The following is a 20,920-nucleotide window of genomic DNA, read 5'->3' as shown; positions in this document are numbered from 1 at the left end:
GGACAGTCGCGACAGTCTCGCAGGCATCTTGCAGGCAATTAGCCAAACTTTACCCATTTGCATGTTATGGGGAAAGTTTCCCGAGACGGCAACCCCGGCCTCTCAAGAATTCCAAATTTGAATTGAAATGCTTTTTTAATTTCTCGCTGTCGCTGGATACTTATATCAAGTTCCGAGACTGGCTGTCTGATTCGATTATATAACTTTTATTAATTAAAAATTCTTATAAAACAAAATGTTAAGGTTTCTTTTCTACTACAGGATTTTTTAATTTAATAAAGATTAGAAGATTACAAAATTATAAATGGCACAGCTACAAAATCATATGTTTTTGTCGGTTGGTTTTTTTTTTATTGAGAACCTTCTCCTTTTCATGTCGGTTATTTTAATACAGTAAAGAATCAAGATAATTCTTTATAACTTTGATCTACATTGTGGTCAAAACAAGAAGTGCTATCTGAAACAAACAGACAGCCATCGAACTAAGATCAGACTCCAATTGATATTTATATCGGTGGAACTGCATAAAAGTTCAAATATATTGCACTCAGCCGCGCTGCAGGCGAGGACTCTTGGGATTTATTTTCAATTTATGGCAACACTACATTTTACTTTGCAGGATAGAAGAATTTACAAGCATACTTGACAAGTATGCTTGTAAATTCTTTGTGGAATATAAAAAAAAATAACAAATTACAAAACAGTCATTATTATTACCTAGTTTAAAAATATATAGGTATATCACAGGGATTTCTTCCAGCAAACCAAAATAAAAAAGGAAATCCATAAAAAAAAGACTGCGCTCATGAAATGCATTGAAGATGCGTTACATTTACATACAATCACGTCTTTACCCTTCCCTTACGGGGTAGAAAGAGCCGACAGTATCACAAAAGAGGCGACGTTCAGCTGTATGGCAAAATGATGTAATTGAGATTCAAATAGCCATAGCCCATCGCATACAAGAAGAATACCAAAGCTTACATTCCAATATACCAAAGCCCTTCTATTAGTCGCCTCTTACAATATCCAATTTAAAGTGCCCTATTTATAGATATATTCAGGACATGTCTGTCTTTTCGTGATGTTAGAAGGCTCAGGTAATGGGGTGTGGAGCTGATGGCATATATGAACATTGTATACCTACTTTGACTATTGGAAGATATGGTCACTAAATTCCCACTGGGTCCACTAAACCCGCTCCTGACTATGGAATTGAAAAAAGAACAACAATCAACTTAAACTATATAGGTATCTACCTAAAATACTTAGTACCTACACGTTACAGTACCTAGTATTTCAGAGTACGGACTTACTTATTGTCTGATATATAAAAGCACAGCCTAAACAGGGAAGGTCTAGATTTTGGATAGGTATAAAATGAAACAAGCGGTCCCAGCGATTTCCTAAAATCTCGCGGGAACGGATATTAACGGTAAGCGTAATCAAATAAGTATGTAGAGTAGTTAATACATACATACATATAATCACGTCTTTACCCCTTGCGGGGTAGCCAGAGCAGACAGTCTCGAAAAGACTGAAAGGCAACGTTCAGCTGTATGGCTTCATGATCAAATAGTGACAGGTCGCGAGCCCATCGCCTACAAGGGGAATCCCAAGTTTATAAGCCTACCCTTAGTCGCCTTTTACGACATCCATGGGAAAGAGAGTGGTCGTATTCTTTTTCTATTGGTGCCGGGAACCACACGGCACGGAGTAGGTAATATTACCCACTTCTCAAAATTTCGTATTTAGAGCGTTTTTTTTTTAATCTAAAAAGTGAATACCTTCTACATTGTTTTATATACATACTTAGGTACTTACTACTTACAGAGGGCATGCGCAGCTGCTTCCGCGAAAATTTTGGGAAATCCTCTCAGCCTAAACAGGGAAGGTCTAGATTTTGGATAGGTATAAAATGAAACAAGCGGTCCCAGCGATTTCCTAAAATCTCGCGGGAACGGATATTAACGGTAAGCGTAATCAAATAAGTATGTAGAGTAGTTAATACATACATACATATGGTCACGTCTATATCCCTTGCGGGGTAGACAGAGCCAGAGTTCTTGAAAAGACTGAATGGCCACGTTCAGCTATTAACGACGTTTTATTTAAATAAAAATAGGCTCAAACGGCTCAGAAGCATGGGTATAGTCTATGTTTAAAAGGATGCAGTTGTTTTAAATGTCACCCTGTATTTAAAACAATTAGTCAAGTTCGTTATATTACATTTTACCGTTGACAGATATTGTAGTTCTTTGCTGAGCAAAGCCAATAAAAAGTAAAATATCTGTATATCTGTGAACAAACATCAAAGTCAACCTGTTATCCCTATCCTGTCAATGCCAACAAAACTGCCAATGCGAAATAAATTTGCAGTGCAGATGCCAAGCAGATGCAAATGCCAAGTTCTTGCGTAGGGTCTATATACTCAATCAAAATTTTCATAATTATTGTATTTTGTAACATAAAATCGTGTTGTGACGACCAGTGATGGCTGGGAAGCTGAACAAATTTGAAACGCCCAGTTCTGCCAGCTCTGATAGGTAAAAGTTCGAGTGCTAACCTTGCCGATTGTTTGTTTGCCCAGCTGGCTAGTGTCATACGAAATTACGCTGCAAAAGTTACAGTTTCAGCGTAGGCTTAGTCATTCTCCTCTTCTGAAATTGTTCTATTGCGCGCTGCTTGAGTGTCGAAAGAAATTTTCCAGTGAAATTGTTTAAAACACAATTTGCAAAATAACCTCATTCCCGCACGCATTTCGATTTATTTTTAGACATTTTATGTAGTACATTGGCAGATTGCTTCACGTTGTATGTCCACCGTGTGAGTAAAACACGTGGTCGAAAGCGGTCGCATTTCGAAACACGGTGTCACATGATAAAAAGCAAAACATTGGAAAAATGGAACCAGCTCCTCTTGTCTTCAAAAGCCCGTAAGATTTTGAAATAAGAACGTGTTTGTAACTAGTGGTGGCTTCTCAGGGCTTCGTTCATGTTTAATTTGCACAGTTACATGTTCATTTGCTTATTTTTTATGCACCAATATCTCTAAGTTATAAACATTTAAGACCACTTCAAATAATCTCAAACATTTGTTTTCATTGCATATGACCACTATCTAATGGGATAAGTGGGCATAAGTGATAAGATATTCATGATAATAGCATTTGAATACCATTATATGAAAAATATTATTTTTAAAAAGGAAATAAGTAACTAGCTAAATGAAAATTCTAAAATCTACTAATAACAAATATAACATTTTCATTATCAACATACTGTTATTACTTAGCTTTAACACAATACACAATTACTGAAGAATTAACTTCCAACCCTTTTATGATCAGAAGAATCTTACTTAACATGTTGAATTGAGCTTATTGGAAAAGCTACACATGGTACAAAACAAAATGTAAATGTACTAAGGCACAAAATTTGTATTTGAAGTCATTTACTTTTTAAAAAATCTTGGTTTGGACACAACTCTCTTCTTACTTCTGGCTACATCCTCACTACTCTGGAGAGGACCCGAGGAAGGCTCTTGACCATGAATCCTAGATTGGGTGTGTCAGGAAGTGTAGTTTAGACAGAACTCTACATTAATATAAAAAAATCTGAAAAATATAAAAAAAATAATGTATGAAATGAAACTGATGGCAGATACTAGTAACATCATAATAGTAGTATTTATATTTAAATAAAAACTATATTAAAATCTGTTGTGTAGTTTCGAAAATCTTAACATATACAGACATTGAGACAGATGTGGGAAGCGACTTTGCTTTATATCAAAATAATAAATTTCTGTTGCATGTTAGTAATATTTTACATAGCACAGTTAATGTTATTTGTTTTAACATGAATGTTTGTGGGTTTCATTACTGCACCATAATTACTGAGGGAATTACCAACTAGTGTAAAAACATTGTAGGGGAGGTTACATCTCCATCTCTCTGGTGGAGAGCTAGTGTGCACATTTGATCATGATCATGGATTGGGTAGATCAGGCTTTTATACTAAGTGACTCTCATCCAAATATAATTTGGGTTTTCCATCATCCTTCGTAATGTCCTTGTAAGGATCTGAAGTTACTCTATGACCATGATCTAGGAATGTGAGGTGTGATTACATGATGTTACAACATAGAAATGAAAAATCATGAAAAAAGGGGTACATGTTCAATTACTTAAATGTTCCTTACAATGTTTTTCTTGAATGAAATGGCTTACGTAAGCATCCAAACTAATATACATAATCCATCTTTAGGTCACCGGTACATCCGTATGCCCAGTAAGATTAACAATTATGACCTATTTCATTACTTCCATCACACATGTCCTTGTGAGTAATTTTGATTAATGAAGGTTTGCTTAACAAGTGAGATATTTAAACTTCTGAATGCTAGCTGTTATGCATTACACATGAAAATTAATTACAAATACACACATATATATATATATATATATATATTGTGTTACAACATCAATTTAAAAATTATAAAAACAAATTAAACTATGTATGTACCTTGATAAACAAAGATTTAAATGTAGTTATTTGAAAAGAAATGTTATATGTATAATTATAAAAAGTATAATATGTATTATTTTAGGGGAATAGCTTACATGAAATAAAATTAAACTGAACTAATTTTATTAAATCTTTATAAAAATAAATAGAAGTATGTTTGTTGGCTTTCTCTCTAATGTTTTGTTATGGAAAAAATATTTATTTGGAATTCAACCGTGTTAACAATACAAACTTTTCTGTGCTGATTCTGATGTATGTATATATTTATAACTCTGTTTTTCCAAATATGGAAGTTACATCCTTTCATCTTATCTGGACAGTGTAGGTAATAAAATTTTGATTTATGTTCCTGTCGCAATAATTTATCTCTTATTGCCCTGATGTGTTGACCTTCAGTTGACTCCGACAATTATCACAAAAATGTTGATATTGTATGAGATAATAACATAAATGCATTTATACTATAGAATATTAAGAGGAGTTTCCCTATAATAATGGATCTAATTATTGTTTCATCCTAGCATGTTGTCTATTACGCCATTACTTGTTAGTAGGTCGTGTAGTATAAAATATAAATTAGTAAGTGTGGTTCACAATTTATTTATTTTATTTCTATGGGTGCATCAAGAAAAAAAATATGATAAGAACTTAGACTTATGAGAAATTTAGTACATACATACATACATAAAATTAGTACAAGGGCACTATTATTATATTTCTGGAGAACTTTCTTCCAGTAGGTAAGAAAGGCATTGGCTTGTCTACAATTATTATGTTCCACCTGACTTCCACTTAAAGTTTACCTGTTTTGTGTCCACTTTCATTTTATATAGCTAAGTGTTGTTTAAGAGAACTATTTTGAGACTGTTGGCTCTGTCTACCGCAGAAGGGACAGATATATATAAGTATATTTTGTTTTGCTTGGTTATTTTGATGGAAATTAGAAAACTATGATTTTATGAAATTTGATAGTGGTTACGATGTGTCTCCTCTCATCATCTCTCAACTTCATTTATTTATTTATAAATATTTATGAACATCAAGGAAAAAATACAATGAAAACTTAAACTTAGAGAAACTTTGTACAGAGGTCAAACCGTCAAACTGTAAGTAAATTTCTTAGTGGTCGAACTGTTAAATGTCTGTTGATGTTTTTAAGGTTGATAAGATTAAAATGAGAAGTCCAGATCAGAGGTTAAGAATTTAAGGAATCTTATTGTTTTATGAGTAATATGACAAAGTAACTGTCATTGCCTCATTGTAAACAATATTTCAAAGTAATGTTATATATTAAATTCATTAGAACAAAGGGTTAACAAGTTGCTTAGGGGCAACCTGCGCGAGTGTGACTTTGCTGTTTCAAGCAATGACTTCAAAAGTTAAAATCAATTTGATGCTGTCGAACTCTCTTCTCCAAGAAGATAATTTAGAAACAGAAGTAATGTAGAAACTAGGTGACAAGAATCTTGCACCTGCTTAAACACTATAAGATTTAATCAAGCTATATAATTTTTTATTTTTTTATAAAAAGTCTACACAACAGCCGCAAAATAATAATATTACATGGTTTCATTATACATTATCATATTTTTACATACATATCATCACGTCTATATCCCTTGCGGGGGAGATAGAGCCAACAGTCTTGAAAAGACTGATTGGCCATGGTCAGTTATTTGATTTAATGATAGAATTGAGATTCAAATAGTGGTAATTTTTTTAACCCAACATTTTGTCAAACAGTGACACTGAATTGGCCATTGAGTTGAGCGAGCAGGTCTTCTTGGACGATGAGGACTACTCGACGAGAGCCCCCGCCTCCCCCACCACCGTGCCCAATGTCAGGAGTTACAGACCCCCTTCCACAGGTAAGTGGAATTTGTCCCTTTGACCTGCCTCTTGACCATGGATCCTGGATTGGGTGAGTAAGGTTTCTACACGAAGCGACTCCCGTCTGACCTTGACAATATCATGGTCACCATGGTTACACACTTCACGATGTTTTCCCCGCCTTAAGAGCATCGGTTAGTATTCAAACTAGTGTACATAACTTAAAAAATAGTCATTTCTACATGGCTGAGGTAGGATTCGAATCTGAGCCATTTTGCGCCACACGCATTTTAACCTTACCAATTCGACCACCGGCGTTTTAATAGGTCATTAGATGTAATGAGAGTTGAAGTGTCACCATGTAGGTATTTATACCACCTGCGTAGATACTTTAAGCGACTCATTCTATATTGACCTTGTTACTAAGAAGCTATTAAAGATGGTACATACATCAATTTAAGTAAGATTATAGGGCCGAATCTTATAAGTATTCGTTGTATGGAAATCCACTCAGTTTTATTAAAATTTTCTTTACGAATAAAAAATTATTTGATTTTTATTCCCTTTTATTTTATTCTATTTTATTCTACTCGCACATTACCAATTTTTGAAGGCTCCAGTTCTTGTCCGAGAAAGACTCTTAAACTGAGTCGGATTATGGTGTCAAAAATTACTCCTAAACTCAGTCGGATTATGGCAGTGGAGATCGCCACTGTTTATACTTATCTTAATAATTTATAGAGTTGTAGGTATATTAAGGTGAATTTAAGGATTTTATAAAATATTTTTAGTGATGTTTTTCCTCTCTGGTTGAACTTACGCGTTGATGTGTTGGCGCAGATTTAGTTCGTTTATCTCGTGTGTTCCTTTTTTGAGTTATTTAATTTGGTATGTTTAATTTTTTTTTTTTTTTCATTGACTTTTAAAGGACTAGTCACAAAACTCGACAGATTAAAAAAAAAATTACACGTCTTTAAATATTCTATAAATTAAAATTTTAGAGCCTGTGATCTCTGTGATTCTTTATTTATTAAAAATTTTTATCTTAACAAAAACCCAATCTAGGACTTCTTCAGCACGTGGTTATATGACAATTATCCATGGGACCCTTTTCAGTAATGAATAGATACTTGTATATGTTTTTAGGCACTTATACGCTATCTGTTTTTTTTTAAACTAAAAATTCCCACGAAAGCAAAGCCTATCAATGTTTTAAATCTTTTATCTACTATAAACCCAGTATAAACATACATAAAATTAAGCCTCTTTCCCTGCATACATCTTAGCCTACATTCGTAACTCTTCCTGCAAACTCTTTGGTTTAGGATGCTCTTGATCTGACCTTTCCCCAGGACGTCCCAGGTTCGAACAATTCCCCTTATATTCAGTAGCTAAATTTGATCTTATAATTACGTGATTACGAAAATAACTGACTACTTTTTTAACGCAAGGCCTTGGATATTGGTCATTCTGTAATTAAACTAATGAATTCTTCGTAACGAGTTTCTTGAACTGTTAAATAATATTTTATTAACGGAATAGTTTCTCAGATCGACATTGTAATATGAAATATTTGTGTGGATGTGTTGTGAAATAATTTGAATTTTTCATCTCACCTAAAAAGCCCAATAGCTATAAAATATTACCAAAAGCTTTTACCTGTTACTACCGGAGGGGTAGGCAGAGACTACCTCTTTCCACTTGCCACGATCTCTGCATACTTCCTTCGCTTCATCCACATTCATAACTCTCTTCATGCAAGCTCGGCGGTTTCGGGTACTTTTGACCTGACCCTTTACCAGATGCGTTCGTATATACCTGTTACCAATTTACCTGTTATACCGTTATCAGATTCCAAATTCCAAAAGTGATTAATTTTTACTGAATTTTCCTCTCTGTATGCCTCTCTATATTGTTGACTGTACCTGCAATCGGCAGAATGACCTATGTAAAAGCATTTCTTATCATATTATTCGCAAAATGAATTTATCTTATAAATATTTAACTACGCAGTCTCTAAGCCTTGAAGCGTAGTGGCGGAGGGTGCCTCTGGGAACATGCAAAGATGAGGGTGATACATACATACATATGGTCACGTCTATATCCCTTGCGGGATAGACAGAGCCAACAGTCTCGAATAGACTGAATGGCCACGTTCAGCTATTTGGCTTAATGGTAGAATTGAGATTCATATAGTGACAGGTTGCTAGCCCATCGCCTAAAAAAGAATCCCAAGTTTATAAGCCTATCCCTTAGTCGCCTTTTACGACATCCATGGGAAAAAGATGGAGTGGTATTCTTTTTTGTATTGGTGCCGGGAACCACACGGCACAGGCATGAGGGTGATACAGATTTTATTTCTTCCTCCTGGCTATAGTCCCGGTCACACGGCCTTGATCATAGATCCTGGGTTGGGTGGATCAGGTTTATACACGAAGCGAATGCCATCTGACATCCGCAACTTTATTGGATCATGGTTACATACATCTTAACCTTACCGATTCGACCAATGACGCTCTAAGACAGTCTTTCCCAAAGTGGGCGATAACTTGGGGGGCGGTAAGAGACCCAGAAAAAAAATGGGGGCGTTGTGTAAAGGCGGGGGGGAGTGATTTGTTATTTTATTTAGCTAGGAGGCCTCTTAAACAACGACTTCAAGAGCTCTCGACTCACAACAACTTGTGAACATCAACTAATATGAATTAAAAGATTGCTCAAACTCAAATATTTATTCTCAAAGTGGGCAGTAGACAAAATAAGTTTGGGACTCTCTGCTCTAAGAGATGCAGATTTACCGATTTAAATTTTTCCAGGGTCGAATATACTAAAATCGCCGCGCGCTCGCCGCGTGCGCACCACGTCGATGTCTCAGTCGAACAAGCGGACCACGGCGGAAAGTATACTGCACGCCGACAGACGTACAATATACACGGCGGGCAGACCGCCGTGGTACAACTGTACCGGCGGGCAGGAGGTCGAGCCGTTTCTTATTGGTAAGTTGTACAGTGTGTGACGACAACTCAGGAGCATTTGTAGCTGGGATTAGGGTTGCCAGATCGTTGTAACATGTTTTACAAATAAATAATCTTGAATCTTGAAAATACTGTTAGCCTACGTTCAACTGTATGGCTCGATGATATGACTGAGATTTAAATAGTATCGAGTAAAGTGCTAATAGCCGGACAGACCAGCCTGTTTGGCCGGACATTTGGCTAAAAAAGCCGGACACCCTATGTTATCGGTAGTGGACTCTCGTCGCCTGCGCTCGGCCACGCTCTCGCTTGTTTGCGAAATGTAAAAACTTAAAAAGCCTAACAAAAGCCGGACAAGACGGACACCGTTTATTTTGGCCGGACATGCGATCAAATAGGTAGGTAGGTAGTCTCTGCCTACCCCTCCGGGAAAGAGGCCTGATTTTATGGTTGTATGTATGCGATCAAAATGCCTAACTATGTCCGGCTTTATTCGGACGCCTGGCAACGTTAGCTGGGATCCATCTTAGTCCAATAAAAGGAGGCTGGTTTTTATACGGTAAAATTCAAATGGCAACGCTTCTTTTGCACTGACGCTTAGGAAACGGCAGTAAACATAGTTTTAAAGATAACTAGAGGCCGCCCGCGACTTCGTCCGCATGGAAACCCTATCAATTCCCGCGGGAACTCTGGGATAAAAAGTAGCCTATGTGTTACACATACCAAATTTTATCGTAATCGGTTCAGTAGTTTTTGCGTGAAAGAGTAGGTAACAAACATCCATACTGACATACTCACAAACTTTCGCATTTATAATATTAGTAGGATTAATTCGACGTCAGCCAATGTTGTGAAACCAATTGATATGATAATTATTAAGAGATGTATGAACTGTTCCATATATCAACGAATAAAATTTTTGTATTTGAATCACAGATTTGTTTTGTCGCTTGACCGGCGGGCCGTGCCGTTACAAAAACAGTGTTGAATCTTTCTCTGAATTTTGATTACAAATGTGGAATTTTGATTTTCAAATATAGATTATAACATATAATCACGTCTATATCCCCTGCGGGGTAGACAGAGCCATCAGTCTTCATGGCACATTGAACGTGGTCTTTCAGTCTTATGCTAAATACTTTGGCTTAAAGATAGAATTGAGATTCAAATGATTAACAGGTTGCTAGCCCATCACTTAAATAAATAATCCTCCCAATTAAATATTTCTTATCCCTTAGTCGCCTTTTGCGACAACCATGAGAAAGATATGGAGTGGTCCCATTCTTTTTCATATTACTCGCCTGGGAACCACACGGCACCACATTAAGATAACGATTGATTTCCAGGTTTTTCTGTTTGAAGGTATATGCGGCGGCAGCGCATCCGGCAAGACCACCGTAGCGACAAAGATCATTGAATCTCTGAACATACCCTGGGTCACCATTGTCAGTATGGACTCCTTTTATAAGGTACTAGCTGTACCCGCGACTTCGCCCGCGTGGAATAGTTATTTTGGACGTCATTGAAGCCCTTAATGAGGAATCATTTTCCCCGTTTTTTTTTTCTTATTTTACATTATTACGAGCTATCGTAATAGTTGCAGCGTGATGTTATATAGCCTGAAGCCTTCCTCGGTAAATGGTCTATAAAACAGAAAAAGATTTTTTTTAATTCGTACAAGTTGTTACTGAGATTAGCGCGTTCAAACAAACAAACTCTTCAGCTTTATTATATTAGTTTACATAATAACAAAAGGACACTTTCTTCTTCACTTTCGAGAGGAGCCCGGGGTATGCCTTTGACCATGGATCCTGGATAGGGTGAATCAGGTTTTTACACGAAGCGACTCCCGTCTGACCTCCGCTTACTTTGCAGGTGAACCTGACCCGTATTGGATCGATCATGGTTACACATTCAATTGCCTGAATGTGCAGGTTTCCTCACGATCTTTTTCCTTACTGTATTTTGAATGCCTGACATTGAGACTAGTTTAAAAAAAATTACATACATACATATGGTCACGTCTATATCCCTTGCGGGGCAGACAGAGCCAACAGTCTTGAAAAGACTGAATGGCCACGTTCAGCTATTTGGCTTAATGATAGAATTGAGATTCAAATAGTGACAGGTTGCTGACCCATCTCATCTAAAAAAGAATCCCAAGTTTTTAAGCCTATCCCTTAGTCGCCTTTTACGACATCCATGTGAAAGATATGGAGTGGTCCTATATTTTTTTGTATTTGTGCCGGGAATCACACGGCACTGACTTAGAAAAAAAAATTCCAGGTGTTAAATGAGAAACAGCATCAGCTTGCTACCCGCAACGAATACAACTTCGATCACCCGGATGCGTTCGACATGGAACTGTTATATTCTGTGCTACAGAGGTTGAAGGAGGGCAAGAAAGTCGAAGTACCCATATACAATTACGTCACGCATTCCAGGGAGAATAGAACTGTGAGTTTGACTTATTGATTGACTAGAGGCCCGCCCGCGACTTCGTTCGCGTGGAAACTATGTATATTATAACATGAAAATCAATCCCGCGTGAACTCCGAGATAAAAAGTAGCCTATATGTTATTCTGGGTTTTCAGCTACCTATTCGTACATAACAAATTTCATAGTAATCGGTTCAGTAGTTTTTGCGTGAAAGAGTAACAAACATCCATACTGATATCCTGGACATACCTACCTACTCACAAACTTTCGCATTTATAATATTAGTAGGATAATTTTTTTTATCATTATCACGAGTATGGGACATTTCAACATCACTAAATAACTGTCATATCTCTTTTGGTTTTTTCATGACATCGGTTGACGCCAAATAAATGACTTAAAACTGAGTTAACTGTCGCTTCCAAAGCTCATAAATATCTATAGAATTGAATAGATTTATTTTCAAAATTGGATACAAGGTATCACTTATTGACGTCACATAACTCAAATCTAATTATAACTACTACCGCTTCCAAAGCGCGTGTGTAGAAGAAGCGGCGGAACAAACTACACTGCAGCATTTTCATCGGACGTCAATATACAAATATAGATCTGTTAAATCTGAATCGTGGACGAATGCACATTGTCTACATTAAAAAACATGAATGAATGTAGAACTGGTTATGTCAATACGAATATTTCGTCGAATATGATATTTGTTTCCAGAAAACGATGTACGGCGCCAATGTGATCATCTTCGAAGGCATCCTGGCTTTTTACAACGCGGACGTCCTTAAACTGTTGGACATGAAGGTCTTCGTCGATACCGACGCCGATATAAGGCTGGGGAGGCGGTTGAGGAGGTGAGCTTACTAAATTGTTGCCCGTGACCTCGGTACGGTAAGATTTTTGAAAAAAAAGTAGTTGGACTTAATAATTATACAGGGTGACTTTTAATTCAACTGCATAAATTCAACTGTTAAGTGTACTCATCTAAAGGATATTTAAAAACGTTAATAGAAAAATATCAGTTCATATTTCAGAAAGTATGAAAAAAAATTAAAGTATCAAAATCCACGATCCTAAATACGTCATATCACCCCGGCCGGCGGAAAAGCGACGCGTAAGATTCAGAGGTCAACGACACAATTCATTCAGCTGAGCGATCTCGACAAACTTTACTTGATCTCGATACTAGAAAAATAATTTAATTTTCAGACATTTATTTACATGTTAAATTGGTCGTTTACATGGTATATTGGTCGTTAATAAAGCGTGTGACGTAGTTTTATGGGTTTTTTTAAATGTGAAAATGACGATCATTCAGTATTTTCAAGACTGTTTGCTCTGCTGTCTACCCCGCAAGGGATAAAGACGTGATTATATGTATGTATGTACATGCATACATACATAAAATCACGCCTCTTTCCTGGAGGGGTAGGCAGAGACTACCTCTTTCTACTTGCCACGATCTCTGCATACTTCCTTCGCTTCATCCACATTCATAACTCTCTTCATTTTTGCAAGCTCGGCGGTTTCGGGTACTTTTGATCTGACCCTTCACCAGGATACTACTACTATACTATACAGGGTGACATTTAAAACAACTGCATCCTTTTAAACATAGACTATACCCATGCTTCAGAGCTGTTTGAGCCTATTTTTATTTAAATTAAACGTCATCATTTTCACATTTAAAAACCCTCAAAAACTTTGTCACACGCTTTATTAAAGACCAATACTACAAAAAGAAATTAAAACTAAACATGTAAATAAATGTCTGAAAAATAAATTATTTTTCTAGTATCAAGATCAAGTAAAGTACAGAGTTGTCGAGATCGCTCTGCTGAATGAATTGTGTCGTTGACCTCTGAATCCTACGCGTCGCTTTTCCGCCGGCCGGGGTGATATGACGTATTTAGGATCGTGGATTTTGATACTTTTTTTTTCGTACTTTCTGAAATATGAAGCGATAATTTTCTTTTAACGTTTTTAAATATCCTTTAGTTGAGTACACTTAACAGTTAAATTTATACAGTTGAATTAAAAGTCACCCTGTATACTACTATACTATACTACTTTACCCTATGTCTCCAATATTGAATTATGTTACATTATAAGCTACTGTTAGTTATCCAAATAAAATTTATAAATAAATAAATAAACAAATCTTTTCAACAGGGATATAGTGCAACGCGGCCGCGACCTCGAAGGTGTATTGAAACAGTACATGAGTCATGTAAAACCAGCCTACCAGAGTTACATAGCGCCGCTGATGGCGCACGCCGACATCATAGTGCCGCGCGGCGGCGACAACAAGGTGGCCATACACCTCATTGTGCAGCACGTGCACAAACAGTTGCAGCTGGTGAGTTAGTGAGTTACAGCCACACATACATACATACATATGGTCACGTCTATATCGTAGGGTAGACGGAGCCTTGAAAGACTGAATGGCCCCGTTTAGCTGACCATCGCCTAAAAAAGAATCTATCTACCTTAGTCGCCTTTTAGGACATCTATGGTAAAATCTACCTTTGTCGCCTTTCACGACATCCATTGGAAAATCTACCTTAGTCGCCTTTTACGACATCCATGGGAAAAATCTACCTTAGTCGCCTTTTACGACATCCATGGGATAGAGATGGAGTGGTCCTATCCTTCTTTGTATCGGTGCCGGGAACCACACGGCACTATAATTAGGCATGAAGTCTAAAATGAAGCCTACCAGAGTTACATAGCGCCGCTGATGGCGCACGCGCACATCATAGTGCCGCGGGGGGGCGACAACAAGGTGGCCATACATCTCATTGTGCAGCACGTGCACAAACAGTTGCAGCTGGTGAGTTACATACATATGGTCACGTCTATAGCCCTTACGGGGTAGACGGAGCCAACAGTCTTGAAAGACTGAATGGCGAATTGAGATTGCGAAGAATGCGAAATGAATTGAGATTCAAATAGTGACAGGTTGCTAGCCCACCACCTAAAAAAAGGATCGCAATTTTATAAGCCTATCTACCTAAGTCGCCTTTTGCGACATCCGTGGGAGAGATATATATTTATTTATTTAATTTAGGTTACAGCTGTTATATAAATTGCACAATTTTTTATTACATTTTTTGATAACAGTTTTGTTTCAGCGCGGTTTCAAAGTGCGAGAGAAGTTGGCGGTGGCCCACGTGGGGCAACCGGTGCCCGACTCGCTCTACGTGCTCAAAGACACGCCGCAGGTACTGTGTTATCTCGTAAGGAACTCACATTTGAAAGAGTAAAAGATAAAAAGTTATGGTACACGATTGAGTTCTGGAAAAAAAAGTGAAAAAAAAGCAGACGTAATTTTTTATATGGGGCAAAACGAGAGGTCCTTCGTTATGCCGGTGAAAATGGTAAAGTGTAGTTTGTTCCGCAGCTACTTCTGCGCACGCGCTTTGGAAGCGGTGGTAGATATTACTAAATTTAAGTGATGTGACGTCAATAAGTGATCGATACCTTGTATCCAATTCTGATTATACAGGGTGACTTTTAATTCAACTGCATAAATTTAACTGTTAAGCGTACTCATCTAAAGGATTTTTAAAAACGTTAAAAGAAAAATATCGGTTCATATTTCAGAAAGTACGAAAAAAATAAAAGTATCAAAATCCACAATCCTAAATACCTAATATCACCCCGGTCGGCGGAAAAGCGACGCGTAAGATTCAGAGGTCAACGACACAATTCATTCAGCTGAGCGATCTCGACAACTCTGTACTTTATTTGATCTTGATACTAGAAAAATAATTTATTTTTCAGACATTTATTTACATGTTTAGTTTTAATTTCTTTTTGTAGTATTGGTCTTTAATAAAGCGTGTGACGTAGTTTTTGAGGGTTTTTTAAATGTGAAAATGATGACGTTTAATTTAAATAAAAATAGGCTCAAACGGCTCAGGAGCATGGGTATAGTCTATGTTTAAAAGGATACAGTTGTTTTAAATGTCACCCTGTAAATCTATTCTATTATGTATGTATTATTTCTCAGGTACAAGGTCTCCACACGTTCATAAGAAATAAGGACACGCCTCGCGACGAGTTCATATTCTACTCGAAGAGGCTCATGAGGCTCGTCATAGAGTTCGCTTTGTCCCTACTGCCTTACTCGGAACACAGTGTGGACACGCCCCAAGGATTCCAGTATAGAGGTAACTAACTAACTATAAGAAACTTGAGGCCGCCCGCGACTTCGTCCGCGTGGAAACTCTTATAACGTAACAATCAATCAAGCGGGAAAAAAGTAAGCATATGTGTGGATGGGTCTAGGTCTTTAGCTACCTACATATGAAAGTTTATGGTAATCGGTTCAGTAGTATTTGAGTGAAAGAGTAACAAACATCCATACATACATACCTACTCACAAACTTTCGCATTTATAATATTAGTAAGATGAGATAGAGATCAGGCACCGTATGTAAAGAGATCTTTAGATACAGCATACATACATATAATCACGTCTATATCCCTTGCGGGGTAGACAGAGTCAATAGTCTTGAAAAGACTGATAGGCCACGTTCAGCTATTTGGCTTTTAAGATAGAATTGAGATTCAAATTGTGACAGGTTGCTAGCCCATCGCCTAGAAGAATCCCAAGTTTAAAAGCCTATCCCTTAGTCGCCTTTTACGACATACACGGGAAAGAGATGGAGTGGTCCTATTATTTTTATTTCTGGCTCTGTCTATCCCGCAAGGGATATAGACGTGATTATGTGAGTGAATAAATTAGTTCAAAGCAATATACTTACCTGGTTTCAGGTCGCAAATGCGATGTGGAGAAGATATGCGGTGTTTCCATCCTAAGGGCCGGGGAGACCATGGAGCAGGCAGTTTGTGATGTCTGCAAGGACATCCGCATCGGGAAGATTCTCATACAGACAAACCAACAGACAGACGAGCCGGAGGTTAGTTATTATTATAGAAAGAAGATAGAAGGAGATAAGTGGAGAGAATAATCTGTTGAAAATTACTATATTGTACTTTTTTTTTGCGAACTTGCTTCAATACAATTCTATAAGCATAATTATAATTACGTCTACATCCTTTACGGGGTATACAGAGCCAACAGTCTTGAAAAGACTGAATGGCCACGTTCAGTTATTTGGCTTAATGATAGAACTGAGATTCAAATAGTGACAGGTTGCTAGCCCATCGCCTAAAAGAGGAATCCTAAGTTTATAAGCCTATCCCTTAGTCGCCTTTTACGACATCCATGAGAAAGAGTGGTCCTATTCTTTTTTGTAATGGTGCCGGGAACCACACGGCGAGAATAATCTGTTAAAAATTACTATATTGTACGTACATACATATGATCACGTCTTTCTCGAAAAGACTGATAGGCCACGTTCAGTTGTTTACGTTTATTATTAAATAGTCTTGTATCCCTTGGCTTTAGTCCCGGTTGTATCCTCACCACTCTGGAAAGGAGGCTGGGATATGCCTATTATAAAATACTGTATCGTTGGATTATTATCTCATGACAAAAGTTTCGAACTTGCTTCAATACATATCTATAAACATAATTATAATCACGTCTACATCCTTTACGGGGTAGACAGAGCCAACAGTCTCGAAAAGACTGATAGGCCACGTTCAGCTGTTTGGATTTATGATGGAATTGAGATTCAAATAGTGACAGGTTGCTTGCCCATCGACTAAAAGATGAATCCGTAGTTTATAAGCCTATGCCTAAGTCGCCTTTTACGACATCCATGGGAACGAGATGGAGTGGTCCTATTCTTTTTTGTATTGGTGCCGGGAACCACACGGCACTTGCTTCAAGGCTTACTCAATCTGTGTAATTTGTCCCGTATATAGCTATTTATCTATATAAATATTTGTATTTTGTTCCAGTTATACTACCTCAGACTGCCAAAAGACATTAAAGACTACCGCGTTATTCTGATGGACGCCACGGTGGCTACCGGCGCGGCCGCCATTATGGCTATCAGGGTCCTATTGGACCACGACGTGCCAGAGGAAAATATAAGCTTAGTGTCACTACTTATGGCTGAGATTGGCGTCCACTCTATAGCGTATGCTTTTCCTAAGGTAAGTCACATACTACGACGTAAAACATTTAAAAAATAAGATGGCCATTAGAGTACTATAAAACCACGACGTGCCAGAGGAAAATATAAGCTTAGTGTCACTACTTATGGCTGAGATTGGCGTCCACTCTATAGCGTATGCTTTTCCTAAGGTAAGTCACATTTTAAGAGGTAAAAAATTTATGGTCTTGGATGTTTATCTATATAAGTATTTATTATTATAAAATATAGGTATCTATTATTAAATATAGTATCGTTGAGTTTGTATCTCGTTACACAAGTTTCGAACTTACTTCGAGGCTAACTCAATCACTGTAATTTGTCCCATATATATTTTATTTATTTATATATTTATTATTCGCAGGTGAAAATAGTGACATCAGCTCTCGACCCGGAAATCAATGAGAAATTCTACGTCTTGCCCGGTATCGGTAACTTTGGAGACCGGTATTTCGGTACCGAGCCCAACGACGACGATTGAATGATTCATATACAAATGTAGGTATGTGTGTGAGTCTATGGTCACTCTATGAATCCCTTATCTTTGAGACGAAAGAAGTTCTCTATAAAACCCTCGATTTAAAGCTTATTTCAGTACATATATGTATATGTATATATATTTTTTGTAAAGAAACTAAGTACAATAATGAATTTCCATATGTATTAAATAATAAACTAAATAGCAACTTAATAAATTAATGTTTTTTTTTTTATGACGGATTCTAGAGTGAATATAGATGATGGATTGAATAAGATGGTCATATAGCGAAAGAATTATTTATTTAGATATTGTATGTGTTTGTCTATGTCTGAGAGGTCTATGGCAAGTTGTCTGTGGTAGTCTATTAGTAGTTTTTTTTTTCTTTGTATCTGACAATGCATTTTATTTTGTCTATGCTGTGGTTGTGTTTTTAATGAGTGAAATATGAAATCAATAGCATAATAAAAGGTACTGTATTTTTTTAAAACTACATAATTTTAAGTCTAGTCTATGCCTTATAAGGTATACAAATATGGTGCACATTTTCAAACAGTTTATAAACTTTAATATTTTATCTTTATTAGTCCTAATAAAAGGGAAGATAGTAGGGAATAAATTTTAATTTTCAAAGGGTTTTTTTTTATCAATCTGGTTTTGATAATTCTGTGGTGTCGCCTCTAGATGATTCTAGTCTATGGAATAACATCGTTCTAGTTATGAGTTTTGAAAAATATGCTTTATTGCATTTAACATAAGGTTCTGGAACCTTTCGCTCGCGTACGTCAGTACATCAGTACTATATTTATGTGAAATTTCACGAAGATCGGTTCAATTGTTCTGACATTATAATGAAAAATTAATTGACAAACAAACATTCAAATTTATAATATTTATATTGCTAAATATAAGAATTTATTGATGAATAAATTAAAAAAAAAATGATTGTCAAGTAATTTGTCACAAAAATAAACAAGTATTGTTTTTATTACTAACAAAATATGTTCCTGAGAATTGTCACAGAAATGACTATTTTATTACTAGCAAATTTTTTTTTTAATTTTTATTATAGATTTGCAATTTTAAGAAATACCGAAGTAACTGGTTAACTTGGTGCTTAATGTATGAAATGAAATATTTAAGTTCTCGCATTCAAAATGGCGCCGTACTTATAACCTCACATAATCGCCGTACCAAAGGTTATGACGTTCCTTAATGGCTGACATTTTACACCTAGCATAATTTATTTTATCACTGACAACCACAGCAACTTGTGCATACGTTACGTATATTATTAGTGTAATTATGCTGACACAGGTATATTGTCTTATTATAATAAAAACTATATATTGAGGCCTTGTTTGGCGAAGTTGTCGAATTCTCGCCTCTGAACGAAAAAGTCCCGAGTTCGCTCTTCGGTCACATCAAGATAATTAAATAACTTTCAACGATTGGCCTTGGTCTTGGATGTTTATGTTTTAATTAATTATTTAATGTAAACAATATTATCGTTGAGTTAGTATCCGATAACACAAGTTTCTTTGAAAGTCTTAAAAATTGACCGACACGCTTTTACCATCAAAAATATGTTCTATGAAGGACGATAAGGTGTATTGTGCACCAATATAAAAAAGAGTAAGACCACTCCCATCTTTTTCCCATGGGTGTTGTAAAAGGCGACTAAGGGATAGGCTAATAAACTTGGGATTCTCCTTCAAGGCGATGGGCTAGCAACCTGTCATTATTTTGAATCTCAATTAATCATTAAGCCTAAGAGCTAAAATTGACCTTTCATCATATAAGTCTTTCAAGACTGCTGGTTTTGTCTACCCCACAAGGGATTTAGACGTGATTTTATGAATAAATGAATTTAAAATTCAAGATGGCGCTCCACTAAGCTTTCGTTTCTTTTATTTCGTTAATATTATTTATATACTTTTACCGTTTTTGTATGATGTCCCTATGTCTGTATGTATGCTTAGAGCTTTAAAACTACACAACGGATTTTGATGTGTGATTTAAGAAGAAGGTTTATATGTATGATATCCGTGCGGAGCCGGGGTGCGTCGCTAGTAAGACAATATACCTACCTGTGTTTCATCTTTGTATTTTATGTAATACGCTTTATACAATAAGTCTATATACAATTTTGTATATATATATATATATATATATATTGCTTTATATGCATTTGAAATTACCCAGAAAACATTGGTATTGTATATATAGATGGACTAAAGTTTTTTTGGTATAGGTTTTTAAAAATTACTTTATATTAAATGATTTTTACTATATTTTCACATTTTGAAACTATAATATAAATCTTTGTTAGGTCAATTACAAAGCAAAAAAAAGAAAAACTGATGTTATTTTCTTTTTATATCAAAATAAATAGATAAATATAATCCAATGAAGTATTTTACACGATATAAAAACATATGGTGCTTAAAAAATAAAGTGTTCCAAACTTATACATACATACATACAATATAGATAAATTATGTACTATGCCATTCCTATAGCGCTGCCACTATTTTGAATTTCTTCTCAATTTGTCCCAATAATATGCACTTAATTCTTGTATTTGT

At 36.2% G+C, this 20,920-nt stretch overlaps 1 protein-coding gene across 1 annotated transcript; it reads left to right on the top strand.

The window, feature by feature from the left end:
* Window positions 1–2,401: 2,401 nt before the first annotated feature.
* Window positions 2,402–20,504, top strand: LOC106135133 (uridine-cytidine kinase-like 1). Its single transcript, XM_013335339.2, has 12 exons — window positions 2,402–2,546; window positions 6,273–6,397; window positions 9,173–9,352; window positions 10,694–10,800; window positions 11,618–11,788; window positions 12,498–12,634; window positions 13,953–14,139; window positions 14,915–15,004; window positions 15,796–15,955; window positions 16,563–16,708; window positions 17,658–17,855; window positions 18,219–20,504. Exons 1-12 carry the CDS (start codon window positions 2,494–2,496, stop codon window positions 18,333–18,335), a joined length of 1,671 nt encoding a protein of 556 aa, XP_013190793.1. The 5' UTR covers window positions 2,402–2,493; the 3' UTR covers window positions 18,336–20,504.
* Window positions 20,505–20,920: the final 416 nt, after the last annotated feature.

The sequence above is a fragment of the Amyelois transitella genome, chromosome 11, assembly GCF_032362555.1.
Source record: "Amyelois transitella isolate CPQ chromosome 11, ilAmyTran1.1, whole genome shotgun sequence".
Classification (NCBI taxonomy): Eukaryota; Metazoa; Arthropoda; class Insecta; order Lepidoptera; family Pyralidae; genus Amyelois; species Amyelois transitella.
This window is presented reverse-complemented; position numbering and strand designations above follow the sequence as displayed.